Genomic DNA, 22660 nt, shown 5'->3' with positions numbered 1-22660 from the left:
AAAACCAAAAGCAGCAGTGATATTAAAACCACAAGATTTAATTTATGTTTCTGGTTTTCTGCATTCTGCATTCTATTGCAGAGTGGGGCACTCATTGGGAGGAGAAACAAAGTAACACTTCCGAACCTTTCTCTAAATACATTTGAACTGTGTATGTGTAACAAAATTACCTCTTGAGCAAAACCGCTTTATGAATTGGTTTCAGACTTGGGTACTCTTTCCGCTTTGATGTGGTTTGAGTACTAAAGTCATTGCAGTCCCAGCAGAGGTTTCCAACTGGTCTTTAGTGGTCAGAGTTTGGCTTTTTATGTAGTTACTTAATACTTAATTCTACCACACTAGATATTTCCCTTTCCCTTGCTTTTCTGCGGGGAGGGGGTAACTTTAGTGTGTCAGTCTTCCAACACAGAGTGCTCTTTGCGGTTTTTAATTTGCATTTATATCTGCAGTATTCAGATCACAACCACGACTGTAAAAAAGAATGAGTGACAGCACAAAGACCTTGTGTTAAATGAAGACACTGCTTTAAGTTATTTACCCTTTTGTACTCACTTAAAGCTAATGATTCATCCTGCTAATAGTCTGTCATAAGTTTCTCGCTGCAAAGGATGCCAATTTCATTTCAACCATGTCAACTAAATGATTCTGCACCAACTGGTTGCCAGGCACCTGTTAGTGAAGGTTTTAGAGTTTTTCTTTTTTCTTTTTTTTGCAATCTTATAAAACTGACCTTATTTGTTATAATTATAATTGTTAAAGTAATTAAATGACTGTCAGGAGGTCAATTTTCATTTTAAATTAAGGAGATTGGTTAGACCATTGCAAGGTATGTGCCCATTTCTTCAGCTTGTTGCAAGTGTGGATCTATGTCCTTCCCTATTATAACATAGTTTTTATAGAGACAAAAAGCCCTCTGTCATCATGGAAATATTAAAATCCAGATGTACTCCAGTTCCCCAAGTAATTATACATTCATATAATTCTAAAATTCTATTGTCTTGGTTTAAAGACAATACCTACATCATTTATTTAAATTTACACATCTTGCTGTATTTCTGTACTTGTTTTAAGCAGCGTATGAGTGGTGACTCTAGCAAGCCAAATATAAGGAATGATCAGGCAATTGTAGGAGTCGCTTTATTTATTTTAAACTTAAACCTAAATGTGAAGCACTTGCCTTTCTGGAGTTAATCTTTAGTTTTTAGTTTTTTTTCCTGTGAAGCCAACATATTTCTAAACAGCACTTGAGAGCACGGTTAAACTGCAGGGAATATGAAATCGCACAAGTTAACAATCGCATTAGCAGAACAGTGTAACAAAACCTGGAAGACTTGGTTTGGCAGCGTATTAGCCCTGTGGATTTCCCAACAGAGTATTTGTTTATAGGCTATGATTGCTCTCATTTTAGTGATGTTAGCATCTCCTTAAACATCAAAACTGAGGGGAAGAATAGAATTTCTGTCTGGTACACTTTAAATATTTTATGTGCCTTCTCTTATTATGGGGTGATTGTAGAAATTAATTGTTTCGTCTACAAGGCAGCTTTACAGAATCAAAACTGTTGAAACTATTGCCGGTTGTTTTATTGTCAATCCTATTATCTTGTAGTTAATGTTTAGAAGTAGAACAAATTAATCAAATGTCTATACCTTCCATAGAACAAGGAACATGTGAATTCCGACGTACTTGGCAAAGAGGAAGATCACATTGCTGAAGGATGATTTTGCAGCCAAGTAAAAACTGCAGCTGACTAAACATTCAATATTAAATGCAGGTTATCTTGTATTTATAATTTTCATGTTCAATATGAAAATAGGAACAAAACATTCAGTTTGGCTTCTCCCTCTGATCATTAACTACTTCCACTGTTTGTAGCCACACACACCCTTTGCCTGCAACCCTAGCACTGAAATTTTGGATTGTGCTTCTGTTGTTAATGTAATTTGCCTGTGGTGTTTTGAATCTTTAAATTATACTGATTTGTTCTACTTACGAGGCATTTCCATAATTAAATTACACTGTGTACGACTTTATTAATGGATTAAAACAATAATTGTACTGTACAAAATCAAGATGCAGTGACTGCTAAAACACTGACAGATGCATCAGAGGGAGGGAATCCCACACGCCTGAACTGTAATGTGACTAGTGCCGATCTGATCACTGAAAACCTCTCCAACTGCTGCTGGCTGGAATCTCTGACATTTCTTCTCACTGCTGCACATTACTAGCAATCTGCCCACCTAAAAACTCTTCAGGAGTATTTATGTCATGATTGAGTTGGGATTACACAGTAAGGCTAGGGTTACACTTAGGGCAGAGGCACTGTAAAGACTATATGGATACTCCAGTTGCCACACATACTCCAGTGGAGTTTTTGAGTGGACACACCAAGAACATGCTACTTGTCTCCAGACGTGCATTTCATACATCACATGTACTTGAAGTTGTGAAGCTTATTTCTTGAGAGAAAGTGACCTTGACATTTCCAGTGATGATCATACTTACAAAAGTATAATATCTGAATGATTGATATTGAGTTTTTCATTCAAAATAAATGATCATGAACGCAGTTTGTTCTGATTCTCATTACAACATAGATGCCAGAATTATCTCGCCAGTAAGTAAACTATATAGTTGCTAAGTTAACAATTTAATTTGAATTGCTTATTTTGTAATGACGGAAAAAAAAAGGCCTGGTAATGTTATTGGATATGAAATCTAAAACAAATGTGTTCTTGATCATCTACATAAAAGCCAGATCAATAAAATGTCTTGTTTGCTGCATAGCCTGAGGTCCACACTAACGATAATGCTGGTAAATGTAAATGAATGGCACATGCACCTTCATGTATCAGAGACAATTTAATACAGTTGCGGAAAAATAGACCCCCCACAGCTTGTCCCTCTGACATCACCACCTATAATGTTCTTTTAACAGTAACGATCTGCTGTCTCACCCAATTAAATACTTCCATTTCAAACGGTGATTCACACACACAAGCCTGCCCATTTGTTTTGTTAAGTTTTAATCTGTTTTCGTTTAGAACAATTGCAATGTTGGTTTCTACCCAGGGCTGTATCTGAAGTGAATTTTTGTTAGGATTTTAGATCAACCCCATTCAGGCCAGGGAGTGCCAGTTTGGCTTAACATGAAGAAGGCAAGAGTTTAACAGGAATGGAAGGAAATATTTGTGTGTGCCGTGCCTGACAATATTCTCCTTAGACGCTCGCCTGAACGCTTGTAGCCTTGTAGGAGGGCACTTGCTCCCCCTTAGCTGATGTTCCTGCAGGCCTGTTGGCGAACTCGAGGAATGTTGTCTAAGCACTGCAAGAGAGAGTGATAGAGAATAATTTAGAATAGGAATGCACTCATGGAGGAACATTTACATTCTTTTAATACTTAGTAGGATTCTGTAGGTGATTTTTTGTTTTGTTTTTTTCCTCTCCCACTTGCCTAAGGATTATTTCTTTAAAGAGCTGCCAGAACTGTCTTGAGCTGCATATTTAAAAGAACAAGGCAGTTGCTTTAATAGCATTTTTTTTTCTCATTGTTGTTGTGCAGACTTTTCCTAATACCCATCTCATTTCTTGTGTGGAATAAGTATACACATTTTCATGTAGAGTACTATATTTATATATGTACTGTGACAGGTTGGGGGGCCTGTCGAAAAAAGGGCTTGTTTTGTAGGCGGGGTCTGGTCTTGAAACACACAGTAGGGAGGCAGGCAGAGGGTATAAAACAGTCTTGCTGTTGGTTTATTGCTTCCCTCAAACAAAACCAAGCTTAGCTCTGTTTGAGCAATAACTAATCATAAACGGTCCCTAACTAACTAACAAACAGTAATAATAATAATAATAATAATAATAATAAGTACAGTAAATGCCCGAGTCAGCAAAGGCAGGTTTGTAATCACAGTTCGTTACTCGCGGGAGGTTGTCATACAGGCCAGGGTTCAAGAGGGAGAATGGTCCAGGTACAGAAAAAGGGTCTCAAGCCAGTTTATCGGTCAACTTTTAACTTTTAACTTTCAACTTTGCCCTGTGCCCTCCTGCACCCCTTGCTACCCCAGCCAAGAATGCACACACTGGTCTGTTTCCTGCTTCCTTTTATAGAGGAAGTGGTGGGCCGGGCTATGGTCATCAGGAGCCCTGCTGGCTTCTGGGTTTTGGAGTCTTGGAGGAGAGGTTTTGTAGTCTCCTCCCCTGAAAGACCCGGCCTTGCCCCTCACACCGTCACAGTACGTTATACATTATGTGTGGGTGGGCGGGTGATTTATGACAACAGGAAATGTTATTATTTAGGTGTTCTTAGAGAATGTTAATTTCAATAATTTTGCATTAAAATGAAATTATAATTTGGGTTGTAGGTTGTTCAGGGCTAGGGTAAACTACAGTAAACGCAGGCCTTTGTAAAGGTTAGGGTTGCTTTTCAGACTGACTTAATTCAATTGGGTGTAGATTTGAATGGGCCTAGCTTGAAATTTTGGTGTTGGCTTCGATTGCAGACCAAACGGATGTTTAGATGTTTCATAGGGCAGGCAACCTACTGCTTTACTGCATTTGAACGTTTTAACTTTTAAAATTAGGGTTATATGTTTTGATCCAGTCGGGTTAGAGTTTGGTTTATATTTTAGTCAGGGCTAGTGTTAGTCCTGTGAAAGTGCCCTAAGTTTACTCTGGTTTGGTTTGTTTCACAACAGGAAAATTTAATCAAACTTGAATTTCAGGTGTGTTTGTGTCATCCACCTGCAGCTTCATGTGGACCACAATTCATTTGGTTTCACACGGCACTTTTCCAAATGTGCTCGGTTCTCTTACAGTTTATTTGAGGGGAAGTACCATTTAAAGAAAATCTAAAATTCAGATTTGTTTAATATTTTACGTGCTGTGATCTTGCTCTGTCTTTCATTGATGTGATGCTTTAATTTTTTACCACAGAAGAAAGGGAACATAAAGATGATTGCGTATTTCAGCGGAAAACCACTTTCCATTTGGAGATTTGTCAGCGACATCTAAGGAATATTATAATGTTTGAACTCAGACCGCTACACACAGACGCTCAGGCGTGCCATTTAGCTTAACGTAAGCTTGTGTTTCAACCACAGACAATCAATCAGTTGATTATGAAAATTTTAACATTTTTTTTGTAGTTTGGTTCAATGAAGCAACAAGTCTGGGCAGTTTGTTTGGGTACGTAATTTAAACAGTTTGGTCCTCTGTTTGGAGCAGTTCGATTCCAAGTGAACCAGAATGCATTTGCTTTCACAGTCTAGTGGTCTAAGTTCATTTGGTTGGATCTGCATCCTGGTGCGATTTGTCACCATCTGAGGTTTCACATATAGCTCCAATTGAACTAGACCACTCTTCAATCTGCATCAAACCACAGGTGAGAGACCCCTTAGACTTTCTATAAGGTTAGGTTTGCTTTTCTGCTGACTTTACTGAAGCCAGTATAGATATGGGCCTAGCTTGAAGTTTTAGAGTGCGTTAGGGTTTGGTCTTCAGCCTGCTGTTAGGGGCTAACACAGAGTTGGTAACCTACTGATATTGAACAATGGGTTATTGTGTCAGATCTCTTCAGGTGTTCGGTCAATTCATTTTTATTCTTGAACTGAAGATTTGGAGGTTTAAGGTAGGTAGGTAGCCCCACTGATGTTCAATAATAATGCAAACCTGCTTGCCTTAAAATATTTTGCTTCACACCAGTCTTAAATTCGGACAGGAACTTATTTAATTTAAATCAAACACGTTTATTCTGATCTTTTAATCTTCATTTCTCTGGTGTGTGGTGCACCTGCTGTTGCCTAAAAGCGCACACTGGTTGGGAAATGCTGATCTCAAGTTCAGAGAAGCTGCAGGGGCTACAAGCAGAAGGGCTTGAATGGACTGCTCTGCCTTTTAGAGTGAGATTTTGGGCAATGGTGGAAAAGGGGTTGATTGGGATAATTCGACACTTGAACTGAAGAATTGCTGTTTGAATTTCTACTGATTGCTTAAGTTAGGTAGAGCAATGAGCATGTGCTGGCTGCCAAAGATTTAATTTTATTTAGTTTTTTTGCTCATTCAAACAGACACATCAGAAAGGGGTACAGACAATTTGACATTTTAGCTTCTGTATTTTTTTATTTTATATATTATAAAAAACAATGTTGTGGGGCTGAGTTTTTTTTTTTTTTTTTAACTTAATTTATAAACACACACTCTTTCCTCTTTCTCCCAGCTTGTTTCCTTTTTTGAACACACAGACCTTGTTACTGCCCATTCATCTTTAGTTCCCAATGCAGGCAGGAAAATTACCACTAACTTGTCTGGATTAAGCTGGTTTATGCTGGGTAATTGCAGTGAGCCATGAGAAATGTACGATGTACAAGGTCTTCATTAATGTAGCCTTGATGTTGTGGAGCTTATTCAAATCATGAGACGAGGCCATGGCTGATCATTTGAGATGTAAATTTATTCAAATGGATTATCTGGCATAATTAAGATAGCAATTTCAGCTTCTCTCCCATTGTGGTCAATTCGGCAGAATACCTTTTTTCCATTGTTATGAATACTTTGAGGGACGGAGCAGGGGATTCGACCGGCTAATCTTGCCTGACGGGTGCCCGGGTGTATCAGAGAAGTGGTGGCGTTGGGTGCAGACTGCCCTTGTCTGTAGTTTTTTAATTTCAATCATATTCCTTTAGAATTCACCATATGGAACAGTCTACATATTATCAATTATAACTCAATGTTGTTTCAGATACTTTTTATCCCTGTTTTTATCTCTTTTCCCAGGGAAGTATTTATATTTTAAACATACAGACAGTAATAGGGTTAGCCATGATCTACTCCGTTACTTAAAAACAATAATCATAACAATAACTATATCCTCTGAGCACCCGATCCACACAGCTCCACCAGTAGAATCATAATGACAGGTCACCTTTGTAAACTGCCATGTTCAGAGAGGGATCATGTCACCATGTCGGGTTCATCCAGTATGAGCCCTATATCTAGATCTAATATATATTAGATATAGATGTATAGATATCTATATATAAAATCAATGTGTGTGTGTATATATATATATATATATATATATATATATATATATATATATATATATATATATATATATATATATATATATATATATATATATATATATATATATATATATATATATACACACATTGATCAGCCATAACATTATGACCACCTGCCTAATATTGTGTAGGTCCCCCTTTTGCTGCCAAAACAGCCCTGACCCATCGAGGCATGGACTCCACTAGACCTCTGAAGGTGTGCGGTGGTATCTGGCACCAAGACGTTAGCAGCAGATCCTTTAAGTCCTGTAAGTTGCGAGGTGGGGCCTCCATGGATCGGACTTGTTTGTCCAGCACATCCCACAGATGCTCGATTGGATTGAGATCTGGGGAATTTGGAGGCCAAGTCAACACCTTGAACTCGTGATTCATCAGACCAGGCCACCTTCTTCCATTGCTCCGTGGTCCAGTTCTGATGCTCACGTGCCCATTGTAGGTGTTTTCAGCAGTGTACAGGGGTCAGCATGGGCACCCTGACTGGGCTGCGGCTACGCAGCCCAAAACGCAACAAACTGCGATGCACTGTGTGTTCTGACACCTTTCTATTAGAACCAGCATTCACTTTTCCGGAAATTTGAGCTACAGTAGCTCGTCTGTTGGATCGGACCACACGGGCCAGCCTTCACTCCCCACGTACATCAATGAGCCTTGGCCACCCATGACCCTGTCGCCGGTTCACCACTTTTCCTTCCTTGGACCACTTTTGATAGGTACTGACCACTGCAGACCGGGAACACCCAACAAGAGCTGCAGTTTTGGAGATGCTCTGACCCAGTCGTCTAGCCATCACAATTTGGCCCTTGTCAAAGTTGCTCAGATCTTTATGCTGCCCATTTTTCCTGCTTCTAACACATCAACATTGAGGACAAAATGTTCACTTGCTGCCTAATATATCCCACCCACTGACAGGTGCCATGATAACGAGATTATCAGTGTTATTCACTTCACCTGTCAGTGGTCATAATGTTATGGAACACCTGTTCAATTTCTCATTAATGCATTTATCTAACCAACCAATCACATGGCAGTTGCTTCAATGCATTAAGGGGTGTGGTCCTGGTCAAGACAATCTCCTGAACTCCAAACTGAATGTCTGAATGGGAAAGAAAGGTGATTTAAGCAATTTTGAGCGTGGCATGGTTGTTGGTGCCAGACGGGGCCGGTCTGAGTATTTCACAATCTGCCCAGTTACTGGGATTTTCACGCACAACCATTTCTAGGGTTTACAAAGAATGGTGTGAAAAGGGAAAAACATCCAGTATGCGGCAGTCCTGTGGGCGAAAATGCCTTGTTGATGCTAGAGGTCAGAGGAGAATGGGCCGACTGATTCAAGCTGATAGAAGAGCAACTTTGACTGAAATAACCACTCGTTACAACCGAGGTATGCAGCAAAGCATTTGTGAAGCCACAACACGTACAACCTTGAGGCGGATGGGCTACAACAGCAGAAGACCCCACCGGGTACCACTCATCTCCACTACAAATAGGAAAAAGAGGCTACAATTTGCACAAGCTCACCAAAATTGGACAGTTGAAGACTGGAAAAATGTTGCCTGGTCTGATGAGTCTCGATTTCTGTTGAGACATTCAGATGGTAGAGTCAGAATTTGGCGTAAACAGAATGAGAACATGGATCCATCATGCCTTGTTACCACTGTGCAGGCTGGTGGTGGTGGTGTAATGGTGTGGGGGATGTTTCATTGGCACACTTTAGGCCCCTTAGTGCCAATTGGGCATCGTTTAAATGCCACGGCCTACCTGAGCATTGTTTCTGACCATGTCCATCCCTTTATGACCACCATGTACCCATCCTCTGATGGCTACTTCCAGCAGGATAATGCACCATGTCACAAAGGTCGAATCATTTCAAATTGGTTTCTTGAACATGACAATGAGTTCACTGTACTAAACTGGCCCCCACAGTCACCAGATCTCAACCCAATAGAGCATCTTTGGGATGTGATGGAACGGGAGCTTCGTGCCCTGGATGTGCATCCCACAAATCTCCATCAACTGCAAGATGCTATCCTATCAATATGGGCCAACATTTCTAAAGAATGCTTTCAGCACCTTGTTGAATCAATGCCACATAGAATTAAGGCAGTTCTGAAGGCGAAAGGGGGTCAAACACAGTATTAGTATGGTGTTCCTAATAATCCTTTAGGTGAGTGTATATGCCTATATATATAGTACTGTGCAAAAGTTTTAGGCAGGTGTGAAAAAATGCTGTAAAGTAAGAATGCTTTCAAAAATAGACATGTTAATAGATTATATTCATCAATTAACTAAACGCAAAATTAGTGAACAGAAGAAAAATCTACATCAAATCCATATTTGGTGTGACCACCCTTTGCCTTCAAAACAGCATCAGTTCTTCTAGGTACACTTGCACACAGTTTTTGAAGGAACTCAGCAGGTAGGTTGGCTCAGATATCTTGGAGAACTAACCACAGTTCTTCTGTGGATTTAGGCAGCCTCAGTTGCTTCTCTCTTTTCATGTAATCCCAGACAGACTCAATGTTGAGATCAGGGCTCTGTGGGGGCCATACCATCACTTCCAAGACTCCTTGTTCTTCTTTACGCTGAAGATAGTTCTTAATGACTGTCGCTGTATATTTGGGGTCGTTGTCATGCAGCATAATACATTTGAGGCAATCGGATGCCTCTCTGATGGTATTGCATGATGGATAAGTATCTGCCATTCATTCTGACCAAATCCCCAACTCCATTTGCAGAAATGCAGCCCCAAACTTGCAGGGAACCTCCACCAAGCTTCACTGTTGCCTTCAGACACTCATTCGTGTACCGCTCTCCAGCCCTACGGTGAACAAACTGCCTTCTGCTACACCCAGAAATTTTTCAAATTTTGACTAATCAGTCCAGAGCATCTGCTGCCATTTTTCTGCACCACAGTTCCTGTATGTTCATGCATAGTTGAGTCGCTTGGCCTTGTTTCCACGTCGGAGGTATGGCTTTTTGGCCACAAGTCTTCCATGAAGGCCACTTCTGACCAGACTTCTCCGGACAGTAGATGGGTGTACCAGGGTCACACTGTTTTCTGCCAATTCTGAGCTGATGGTACTGCTGGACATCTTCCGATTGTGAAGGGAAGTAAGCATGATGTGTCTCATCTGCTGCAGTAAGTTTCCTTGGCCGACCACTACGTCTACAGTCCTCAACGTTGCAGTTTCTTTGTGCTTCTTCAAAAGAGCTTAGACAGCACATCTGTCTGCCTTGAAATGTCTGCCTGGGAGAGACCTTGCTGATGCAGTAGAACTACCTTGTGTCTTGTCTTCAACAACCTCACCTTGTTAGCTGAGTTTGGCTGTTCCTCACCCAGTTTTATTCCTCCTACACAGCTCTTTCTGTTTCAGTTAATGCTTGTGTTTCAACCTACATATTGAATTGATGATCATTAGCACCTGTTTGGTATAATTGTTTAATCATACACCTGACTATATGCCTACAAAATCCCTGACTTTGTACAAGTCTATGTGGACTCCTCACTTTCTCCATCCAAGCAATGTGGGGAAGCAATAAAAAAGGCAAACGGAATGCTAGGGTATATTGTCAAAAAGTGAAGAATTTAAAACAAGGGCAGTAATGTTCAGACTGTACAATGCACTAGTTAGACCTCATCTGGATACTGTGGACAGTTCTGGGCTCCACACTTCAAGAAAGATATCTCTGCTCTAGAGGCAGTTCAGAGGAGAGCAATCAGACTCATTCCAGGTCTGAAGGGAATGTCCTACTGAGAGACTGAGGGAACTGAACCTTTTCACCCTGGAACAGAGGAGACTACGTGGGGACTTGATCCAAGTCTTCAAAATCATGAAAGGCATCGACCACATCAAACCAGAGGAGCTTTTTCAGATCAGCAGGGACACACGCACCCGGGGACACAAATGGAAATTGGGCTTCAAGGCATTCAAGACAGAAAACAGGAGACACTTCTTTACACGGAGAGTAGTCACAATCTGGAATAAACTACCCAATGATGTGGTAGAAGCTGAAAGTTTGGGAACATTTATAAATAGACTGGATAGGATCCTTGGATCACTTAGATATTAATGAACACCAAACGAGCACGATGGGTCGAATGGCCTCCTCTCGTTTGTAAACTTTCTTATGTTCTTATGTTCTAAGTGTACCTAGAAGAATTGATGCTGTTTTGAAGGCAAAGGGTGGTCACACCAAATATGGATTTGATGTAGATTTTTCTTCTGTTCACTAACTTTGCCTTTAGTTAATTGATTAATTTAATCTATTAACATTTTGAACATATTTTTGAAAGCGTTCTTACTTTACAGCATGTTTTCACACCTGGCTAAAACCTTTGCACAGTACTATCATATATATATATATATATATATATATATATATACACAAATATTAAATATATATGTATATACATATACACACAAATATTAAATATATATGTATATACATATACACATATTAAATATATATTTATATATATAAAAGTTTTTATCTTGACCAGCAAGTAATCTTTCAGTAGTTATTTAAAAACAATAAATACCAAGACACTACCCAATAGTTTGAAGTAGAAGGGAAAAGATTGACAGATTTATATAGCTGATGTCTTAGAGCATCAAATGACAGTGAAAGAGAATTCAGAAATGATGTGCATCTTTTTATTATTTTTTTACTAACCCTGATAAATCCAGCCCACACGTTCTCTAACTGGACAGTTGTAAATAACTTGAGTAAATGTGTTCCTGCTAAACTCTCTTTAAACACACAATGAAAATTAGGAAGAGAAATGGATTCGGCAAACATTTCCAAGCCGGTGATATTTTATGTGAATTGGCACTGCACACTGTATGTCATTTATCTTTCTAATCCTCGCTCCTCATTGCCTCCCACTTGAGGCCAAGAACATTGCAGCTGTGCCAAAGAGAGGGTGGAAAATATCCTGATTATTAACCCTAAATTGAAAACATGATGGTTTTTTAATGTCTTCATTTAGAGCTGTATATTCATGATGATTATTAATTTGATTCCTAAATCATACTGAGAAATGAGACTTTACTTTCGCAATGTACTGGTCATTTTCATATTGAAGAAACGTTTTTCAAACAGTAATTGTGTTATCTTAAGTTGTTCTGTCATCTGTAGATAAAGTGGGGGGGAGGGTCTGAATATATTCACTACCCTTATTTCCTTGGTGTCGGGTTCATTTCTTATAAGGGTAATATTTTTTTTTAGACGCCTCAGTGACCTGTAGACAGAGAGACACCACAGCCTGACCCTGTCCCAATCTGCCTATCCATATGCCACTGATTGACTGTCCATACAGATAATGTTCAAGGCCGCTTATAAAAAGATTTTAAGGGGATTGTGGTGATTCATCAGTTTTTAACTCAAACGCCTCTATGCCTTTTCTTTGGATTAATTTGAATCATTGTCTTAATGAATTTCATTCCCTCCAAAGGTGTTCCATATGAAACCCATTTTTTAAAGCAGTATGACCAATTAGAATGTAATAAGACATAAGCAGTATCCTCAAATTAAATTACTCTGTGGCTGTCAGTAAATCATATCTGGGAGTTCTGTGGCTTTTTTGGGGGGTTGTTTCTGCCATACTGAAGGTGGGTTTGATGAACAGGGAGTCTGGAGATGCATTGTGTCTTGTTCAGCCCAATTAACAGTGAAGTGTGAGGCATCAGCTGTTGCTGTAAATCACAGCAATCACGCTGTAATCTGTGAGTTCCTCTCAAATCGAGGGAGATGAGCAGCTGAAAGGCAGTGTGAATTCCTGAGATATATTTGACCCATCTTTCACAAACCAAATGCTTGCAGCAAATGCTTTCCTCCAGCTACCCAACCTTAATGTTTTTGGCTGTGTTTGACCTGTGCTTGTCTTCCGGTGCTGTCCCTGTTAACGTGGGTAAAAAAGAACATACAAATCATATTCTAATCTTGAATTTTCCTAACGATGATGTCATGCTAACCCCGAGATACATTTGAGCAAGTGCTATAAAAGTTACTCCTCTTGCCATGTAGAAAAACACAATTGGCACCCACTTGCCAAAGAATCGCAGTGGTGAGGTTGTGTGTAATACATTATGTATCGAATGAAAGCGGCATGTTTTCAGAATGGCTGGACTTGCATTTGACTGCTCTCCAAGTCCTCTGCCATACTTTTATACAGGGTCTGAATGAGAGGAGTGATGCACATCGAAGCCACATATCAGCTTCTGTGTGGCATCCAGTTCAAATTGGATGTTCGATTTCATATACAAATGTACTTCTATTGCATCTTAGTAGAGAGAGAGGGACTGAAAATGCTCTGTGTTGGTGAAGTGAAGAGAAATAATGTCAGCATTGAAAATGATTCAATTTAATAATGTTGTCCTTCCTTGGTCATTTTAGCTCTGATAATCTTTAGCTTCATTTGACATAACAGACTATATATGTTTTTTTTTTGGGAAGAAGCATAGTACAGAACAAAAGTCGAGTGTTTCCAGGATCTGTAGGGAAACTGATTGTTCATTTGCAAAAATTAAAATGTCTTCACTCTGTTCTGCTTTCCTTATTCCACTCCTAGAGTAATTTTTCACTACAGACGTGAACGCTGGGACACTGCTCCATTCCTCAGTAGTCATCTGTGCATCCTCCCTTTAAATGTACGATAAGCCTTTTCTTTCTCTTCCATATTTCCATTGTACATAATTAATTAAATCTTGCATATTTATTCCTAATTGTTCAGATTGTCTGGTTGGATATTTATTCACCCGGTCTATTTTTAGTGAGATGTTTATCCTTCCTTTCCCCCCTAATGCTGTATGGTAATTACCTAGTTATTGAAATCCTCCATGTTCAAACCCAACTAATTTGGATAAATGAATGATGTGGGGGGGGGGTAATTCTCATGTCATTCAAAGGAAAAGAGGAGGAATTATGAAGGGGTAAGGTGGACAATATTAGCTGCTGCTTCCAAATTAAAATTGATGGTGACATTTGCATGTCACTGGATGGAAGAGTCTGATACGAGTTTCATCAGTCATTCATTTTTTCATTCTGCCATGTTCAATCTGATTTAGCTTTGCATTGTATGCTCATCAACTACAAACAACAATCTATCCACCAATTTAATTTACTCTTTTAATATATTAAGAGACAGGTGACATCCACCCTTCCTACTTTTGAGTTGATGTCAACTGTTTCCCACCTGGGAAAAATGCCATTGCAGAAGGCGATCACTTTCCCACAGTAATCAATTGGTGATCAAAGTGAAAATGTGGCTTATAAAAGCAGTGCTTGGAAGACCTCCCCAAGATGTCTGTTCTTTTTTTTTTGGCGAAACAAAAATCTGCTTAAAAAACATGAAATTAGGAATGACAAATGAAGCCATTATAAAGAAAAAACTGCAGTCTTCTAATCGATTCCAGTAAACTATTTAAAATGCTCAGTGCTATGTATTCAGTCACTGTTCTTAAATATACTGCATGTGTTTTATGTGGATGGGATAGGCGGGGAGAAGGGGGCAGTTCCGAAATCCCTAAAAAGATATTGAAGATTCATTATACAGGTAATTTTTATGATCTTGGAATATTTAAATGTATGATAAGCCCAGTTTTTAAATTGTACTTTTCTAAATTGCAGACAAACAGCCTTGTGTTCTTGCCTCTGGTCCTGCAGGTATATGATAGTTCGAAGACTTTAACTTAGGCCATCGGTCAACCCTTTTACAGCCTGTAGTATTAACAGATTTCAGTCATCCGTCTCTGTCGCAATTAAGATCATATCCTTGAGGTGAAAGGCCGGCACTTTGAGGTGCAACATTAATTCAAAGCACTGTTCAAGTCCTGGAAACCATGTGTTATCCACTTATCTCCGTATTACTCTTGGCTAGGATATAAGTCCCTTTTCAGTGCAAGAAGCGCCTACTGTAGACTCTTACTTCCTTCTGCCTCTCCGCTAGCTGGGTGCTCACAGGCCCTTTAGCTGTTTCACAGTCTCAAGTGGTTCTTACACCCCCGCCCCCTCCCTTTTTGGAAGTGGCACCTGTTTCTGTAATCACCTAAGAAGAGGACATTAAGGTAAAGTAAATCAGAGAGAGACTGTCAGTCATTCCCATGCGACTCAAGTGATGCTAATTCTGGTCCCTTTTAAGTGACACAGTTAAGCCGCAGGTATAAATTGGCATTAGTTGCCAGAACTGCAAGGAGCCTGCAGGCTTCCTTGTAATGTGTTGTAAATTCATTCATCCGGCAACTGAGATCAGCTTTTGTTTTTTGGAGCCGAGCTGAATTCGGGTTTAAAGTTTAAGCAGGGAGAAAATATTGGAGCACTGTCTGCATGGAATTACAGCTGACAGCCAATTTCTCCTGAAAGGACCTAGCCAAGGCAATACATTTGGCACTTGCCACTGGAATAAATGAGGCTTCATGGATCAAACAACGTTAAGGTGATTCCCATTCAAGGTGTGCGGTAGGGGGGAGAGCCACGGCAGGGACCAGATGTATGTTTCGCCGGTAGGAAATCATCATATCGGGGATAATGCACTGATGGAAGTGATAACTTCCATTTCACATTCCTGGCCATGCAGTAATATTTATGAAGTGGTGTCAAGTCTGTAGATATAGGCATGATTAAATAGGAGGGATAGTGGTGTGAATTCCCATGTAGTAGAATGCAAAAAAGAAAAAGAAAGAGGAGCCCCCCCCCCCCCCGGTCTAAACGCCCTGGCAGCGCTGTAATGAAATTCTCTCACCCTGAGTAGCTGAGTAGCGGAAGTCTCTGCAGGTGTTTTTGGGATGCAGGATGTTTGGGATGTTATTTCACTTAATGTATATTATAGTGTAGTAACCTACTCGATCTACAGCTTCTCTTTTCCATGTCACGCCTGCAAAATTTATGATTTCATCTTACCTTCTTTTATGTGGTCATCTTCTAGGTCTTTTTTAATCTCTTGGGATCCATTCAATAGCTTCCTTTGTCCATCTTTGATCTTTTCTTCTTGCAAATATGTCCAGCCCATTGCCATTTTAACATTTTCACTTGTTCATAGATCCATTAATTTCTGTTTCCATCACTTATTATTCCAATAATACATTTTACCATACCTCTTTCTTTCATCTGACGTTTCTGTATCATTTTTGCATTAAATGAACAGGTTTCACAGCCATAAATGAGCATTATTAGTATGCATTGATCAAATATTTGTATCTTCAGGCAAATGGGTAGATTTCCTTTCAACAGCATGGTATTTCTTCCAAATGCACTTCATCCCATTTTTACTCTTCATTGATTTTGTCTGTAATATCTCCCTCTGTCTGGACTGATTTGTTGTCCAGGGTAGACATAACTTTTGACTTTGAGTATGGGTTGATCTGCCTACCTTTTCCTAGATTTAACAAAGTGGTTAAATATGAGTTTGGTTTTATGGTTTCATCTGAAGTCTGGTTTTCTTGCTTGCATTTGAGACTTCTTAAAATGGAAACGGCAGGTTGTTTTTGCAAATATGACAGCCATTGGCAAAACATAAATTGTTCAAATAAGTGGTTTAACTTTATTCCCTTTTCTTCCCAGTTCAAAGTCTTGTACACTTCAAGAGTTGCTGTGAAGAGTTTTGGAAAGATTGTGTCTTCTTGACATACTCCTTTATAAATCTCGATCTTTTTAGTGTCTTGGTGGAGTCGGATTGTTGATGTAGCATTGTGATAGATATATTTAATAAGTTATATAGGTTTCCTCAATATTTTGATTTCTTACAGCTATGTTGACTGATTTTGTATATATTGAATGCTTTGTCGTAGTCACAAAGCCCAGGCACAGAGGCAGCTCATATTCTCTAAATCTTTCCAGTACTTCTTGTACAACTTGTATATGATCTATCATGTTATATGTTCTTCTGAATCCTGCTTGTTCTCTTGGTTGTGTGTAGCCCAGGGTGTCTTGAAGTTGATGTGTCAATATCTTTGTAAATACTATGTATAAGATGGGAAGTAGACTAATGGACCTATAGTTCTTCAGATCTTCCATGTCTTCTTTCTTGAGAAGGAGAATGACAGTCGCATCGTTCCATTTATCTGGTGTGTTTACTTCTGAGACAAGCATATATATATTCCAAGAGATTAAAAAAAGACCTAGAAAACAACCACATAAAAGATGAGAAGATGAAATGATAATCTTTGCAGGTGTGTGACTTGGGAAAGGGAAGCTATAGATCAAAAACAGTGAAAACATCTTGGGAAGGCCTTCATCCAGTAGTGGATCGATATAGGCTGATGACATAGATCATTAATAATAATGAAAAACATCATCAAGGGGCTCCAAAACATTTTTATGTCACTCTTGCCTTGAAAGGGAATCACATATGACTGACTCCCACAATACAGCACCTGTACAATCAGTTTAATCATTGTGCCCATTTTTTTGTTTTGTTTTGTTTTTTGAAGTCACAATTGAACATGTGCAGAATGTACAGTATGTTCATGCATATTAACCTACGGCAAATTGATCGCTTACATCTCACTCATTTACAATCTGTTTGGTTATCTGAAGACTATGCTTGATGCAAAAGAGGAGGAAAGAAGGACATTAGAATTGTGTAATGTCCGATTCACCCTTTTGGTACAAAACACAATTGCATAATGTAAAATTAGTTTTAAATGTTGCATTGTGCTGTGTGGATGTAAAAGACTCAATCTGTACAGGAGCTATTACAGTAATGTACCTCCCCTGGACCTGAGAAGTGTGCAGGCTGGCCCAGTCCAGGCCCTTGGGTATTTGTCACTTATTTGGGCTGTACAGATCAGGTGCTCTGAGTTGTGTCTGAGAGCACAGAGGGAAAGTACAATCTGATTTTTATACATCAAACTAAAACATGATCTGTGTGTGAAGTATCGGAAAGAGACACGGTCACAGTAATGGAGGTGTCGGCACACCATTCCCTTTTATACCAGGCTTGCTTTAACTGCCATCAGACAATAAAGGTATAGTTTAATTGTCATATCCTCTCTTGAATGAATAAGAGTTTCCTTCTTAGGGTGCCACACTCAGTTTTTGACCATGGATTAAAGCACTCAAACGTGGGTAATTTACCACAGAGGTTTATAGCCTCAAACAAGGCTGCCGTAAGATTGGAAATTAAGCATGGTCTGTATTTTAAACTCCTTTGTGATCAACCTCATGCTCTGCTCTGCGCCCTGAGCTCGTGACATTTGGTGGTCAGGCAAAATGGGGAAAAACTATGAATGAGTGCCTCTTGCTTTACTATACTCCCACCCCTTCAGATACTCCTTGGTTAACTTTAGTACAAATATCAAATAAAATAAAGAATCATGTGCAGAAACTGTATTTTGTGTCAACACAGGACATCCTTTTATATTTTTCATCAACCTTTTAATTTGTCAGCATTAAATACATAAAACCTGCGAAGCCTCCTAAGATGCTTTAAAGTTAAGTGGCTTATTTAAATTATGGAAAGCAGAGTGGGGTAATTTTGTCCTTGATATCATTCCTGTCTGTGGTGCACTTTAGCCAGAATTAACGTAATGGATGGGGAAAGTGTCGCAGTACACAGACTGGTTCACGTTAGTCCTCTGATCCACTCCCAAAAGGCTTGAAATCGTAGAAGAATTTAACCAATCTAGGTCAAACCCGCTTCAATTTTCCAGTTGTAGGACATGTATCGAGAGCAGGCCTATTCACCAGAGGTTCGCAATGACTGAGTGTGCTCTTTGCAGCAGAACTCCCCAACTGCTTCTCTGCGATGACAGGAAAATGGAGCAGGTGCCCAATTACCTGCAATGTATTTGTAACATGCTTATGAAAAAGGCCCCTGAGGATTTCATTCTTTCTCTTTCTCTTTTTCTTGCCGTTATTTATTTATTTATTTGTTTGTTTGTTTTGTATAAATGATACTTATGAACAGTTAGATGCCTAGCACACAGAACTGCTCTGCTGCAGCAGTCGTGTCCCTGATTTCACAGGGGGTGGGTGGTGTTAGGGTCTCTTGGACCTGGTTTTCAATTTTCGCTGTCATTTTATGGTAGCACATTAGTACCCAGAAATAATTGGCCTCTCGCATGGTCTCTGGATCGGCTTGGATTTCAGGTTCGGGTTTGGATAGAGGAGGCTTTGATCTGCAGGCAGTTTTTAATTAATACTGGGAGACACCCTGGTAAGTCATCCAAAGGCTAGGTAAATTAGGCCTTGTTTTCTAAAAGGACTACAGGGATCTACACGGCTTCCTGTAGCTTGTTTTGCAGGAACCATCAGGCACAGCTAGCTGAAAGGCATTACCGTTTAACCTGTAGTAAAGAATTCAGATAAGCATTCAGGATCCAGTCCAGTGAATCAACAACAAAAAAGGAATCAAATACTAAAATCATTGCTTAATGTCCCAGTTTAGAGAACTACCCTATTTTATCGTGCCTGAAGACAGGGAATGTATACAAAACGAATTTGAAAAGTTTCACATTAGCTTTGCTACTTTTCCATACAATAAAAAAAACATGCATTTTAAATATATATAATTGAGAAAACTGTTTTGTATCTTTTAAGTTTATTCACACCCAACCAACCTGGCTGCAAGAACTAAATTCATTTTGGAACTTGGGCTTGTAAATGCCTTTTCATTTGTCCCCAGTTGCAACAATGTGACAACTATTCATGACTGCTAGAATGTAAAATAAAAAGTTATTTATTTATTGTCCTTATGTTTCCAAGTTTGTATTTCTGCAAATTGTGGTGGTGGTGCTTGGTAATGGAAAGTTGACATGATTCGCTGTACAACCAAAGTTAAATATACAGTAATATATTTTGCTGTTATAGTTGTAGCTGAAATTAGATTAGTTCTCAGACTAATTTTGTACAGTGTGTACACAGTGTGTCCCACATTGTACGTATAAGTGTTTTTTTATTTCCCGTCTGTTACAGTATGCTAACATATATAATCACAGCTTTCTCATATCTCGGTTAGTTTTATTCTGACTTTATAATATCCTCCCGAGTGACATGAACAGAATAGCATGTTTTTTTTGTTTTCCGAGTTTCAATTAAAAGGAAATCTGCTATACAGATGTTTCATAATATAGGAGTTGAATTGGCTCCTCAGGACAAACTGTTGGCCCCCAGGTAACAGATTTCACTATATAAGCAAGAGATGTTTTTGCAAGTTAGGTTTCCACACATGTATAAACAGTGCACCTGTGTTGCCTGTAAAGTAGGCCGAATTGAAGCTCTACTGACGTGTGCAACGCTGCTGGTACCCGGTTTCTTACCTTGCAGGGTTCTCATCCCTTGATCTGTCACTCTGGCTTCTGGCAGTCCTCAGATGAATTCCCAAATGCTCAACTATTGATGTGTTGAATTTGAATTTGTCATGAGCATTATTGGTGATAAAATGCCCTTACTATTTGAATCAAGGTACAGAGTAGACAATAATACTTAATTTTGTTGTTTTAGTAAATATCTTTGGTATTATACCTAAAACAAAATTATGAGGGTTATTTCCATGCACTGAAAAATAATATACTCTGAAGATATGGCATTCTTAGTTAGCAGCTGATTATTTTGTTTTAGTTCTTGATTTGCATTATATGTTTGGTTTGTTTAAATATATGAAGCGAGATGATATGATGTTTAAACACAGATGTATTACAGTGTGTAAAGCTTAATAAAAGAAAAGGTTATATCTATTTGAGAGCCTCCTGGTATTACAGTTTCAAATATGCTATTCATGTATTGCAGTTGAATGTACTCGTAAATGTAAAAATTAGCTTTAGTGCATTTAGCTATAATTTTACACATTCAGCATTATTGCTTTGTGAAAAGATTGTGTGTAATTAATATGTATTTCAGCCTTTCTCTTAAATCTGTCATCTGTTCTCCCTTTCAGATTTTCATTGTACATCTTTCTCCTTTCTTGCAGGTTGCTGTTTTGTAACATTTTATACAAGAAAAGCTGCACTTGAGGCACAGAATGCACTGCATAATATTAAAACCTTATCTGGGGTGAGTATGTTTACTTTAAGCAGACCTTATTTATCATTATCTGTCAGGTGTGTAGAAATTGATAAACTCCAAAACAGTATTACCTAATTTATCTTTCCTGAAGCTACGCTCTTGCAACCTATCGCATATCCTGTGCTTAAGATAGCTGTGGACACCTTACATGTCTGCACCACCCTCGGGGTCCAGCATTTTTTAAGCGAGTAAAATCCTCCTATTAAACTAATGGCTCAGTGTTTTAGCACAGATGCTTTAGAATTGGGAGCTCATGGTTTCAGAAGTACCTCAGGGCAACACTGGCAAGTAATAAGTCTAAGATAAGAACCCTCAGACAGGCTGCCATTGCTCCCAAAGAGTAGGTGGTTCTTGTTTGGTTAAAGCAATTGCTATGGAAACCCAGAGTGTGCTTCTCAGCACCTAACCATGGAAATGTGACATGAAAAATTCTGTTTGAGCCTGCTTGCCAGCGATGGAAACATAAAATGTCGTTTGAAGCCTTCCAGTTCCCATGTAAAATATCTCCCCCCAAAAAGCATCCACCTTTCATTCTCAATAGTTATACCTTGCTAGTAAGATCAATCAAGTTTCTGTTTACAGTTCAGCTTGTCTAACATAAACTTCGATAAAAAGATGCCAACATGCTTGTTTTATTGCTTGAGTATACCTGGTAAGCTATCCCTTGGTAATGTCCCTATCGGTAGTGTTAGTTTTGTTTAAATCAGGCTCCGACACTGGCTCAGAATTGTTCTTGACTCTAGCAACAAATGTTAACATATCATATCTAGCCTGTGACGCCTGAATGAGCATACAAACGTTAAAAAACGAAAGAAAATGCTTGGTAAGGTAGGTCACACAATACAGGGAAAGAAAAGCAGGGCAGATAATTCTGTTTGAGGGTGTAAGTGATCTTCTACAGTCTGTGACAGTGCAGCAGTAAAGAGTTGGCAAGAATGGTTTATAATGAAAAGGAGGGGGGAAGTGCTTAATCTCTAAAAAAAGAAAAATAGTAAGATCAAGAGATTCCACATTATTCTGGCCTGCTTAAGATATCCAACAGTCATCTTTACACTGTACTTCCCTATTAAACAGGCATGTCAAAAAATAACGTGGCATTGGCTTTGATAAACTATTGGGGACTTCTGAGTCCAGTGAGCTTGGTTATAAGAAATAGCTTAAAGGCATATAATAAAGAGCAGGGCAAAACCACCATATTATTAAGCTAAATCTTTCTTGTAAAGGGACCAATGAGATATTTTACTGGTGTTTTGAGCAAGAGTGTGTGTGAAGATATTAAAACAGGTTTAACCCCAAAAAGAAGTTCAGCATTGAGTAGTTCAGAGCTGTAGCATTAATTCCCTGTGTTTGTATTTGGATTGAATTAAAGAACTTAAAACTCAAACAAAAAACATGCACAGTTTAGGCACTTTTATATGGTTTCTGCCAGTTTTCTCCAATATAGATCAATGTTATCCAAACCACCTGCACCAAACACATTACAACACTGAGCCCTGAGTGTAGTTTTTCACGGCTCAGGTCTTATAGTTCAGTGTAAATTTTGAGGTTTGTCTTCATTCTTGTTAATA

General features: G+C 39.0%; 1 protein-coding gene across 27 annotated transcripts in view; it reads left to right on the top strand.

The window, feature by feature from the left end:
• Positions 1-22660, top strand: part of celf2 (cugbp, Elav-like family member 2) — a 120768-nt gene that overhangs the window by 51347 nt on the left and 46761 nt on the right. For all 27 annotated transcript variants that reach the window (XM_066705056.1, XM_066705073.1, XM_066705076.1 and 24 more), the window contains exon 3: positions 20998-21080. In XM_066705056.1, coding sequence (XP_066561153.1) covers positions 20998-21080 — 83 coding nt within the window. The remainder of the gene's footprint in view (positions 1-20997; positions 21081-22660) is intronic.

This window comes from Amia ocellicauda, chromosome 5 (genome assembly GCF_036373705.1).
Source record: "Amia ocellicauda isolate fAmiCal2 chromosome 5, fAmiCal2.hap1, whole genome shotgun sequence".
NCBI lineage: Eukaryota > Metazoa > Chordata > Actinopteri > Amiiformes > Amiidae > Amia > Amia ocellicauda.
Note: the sequence above shows the minus strand (reverse complement) of the source record. Positions and strands in the feature narration are given on the sequence as shown.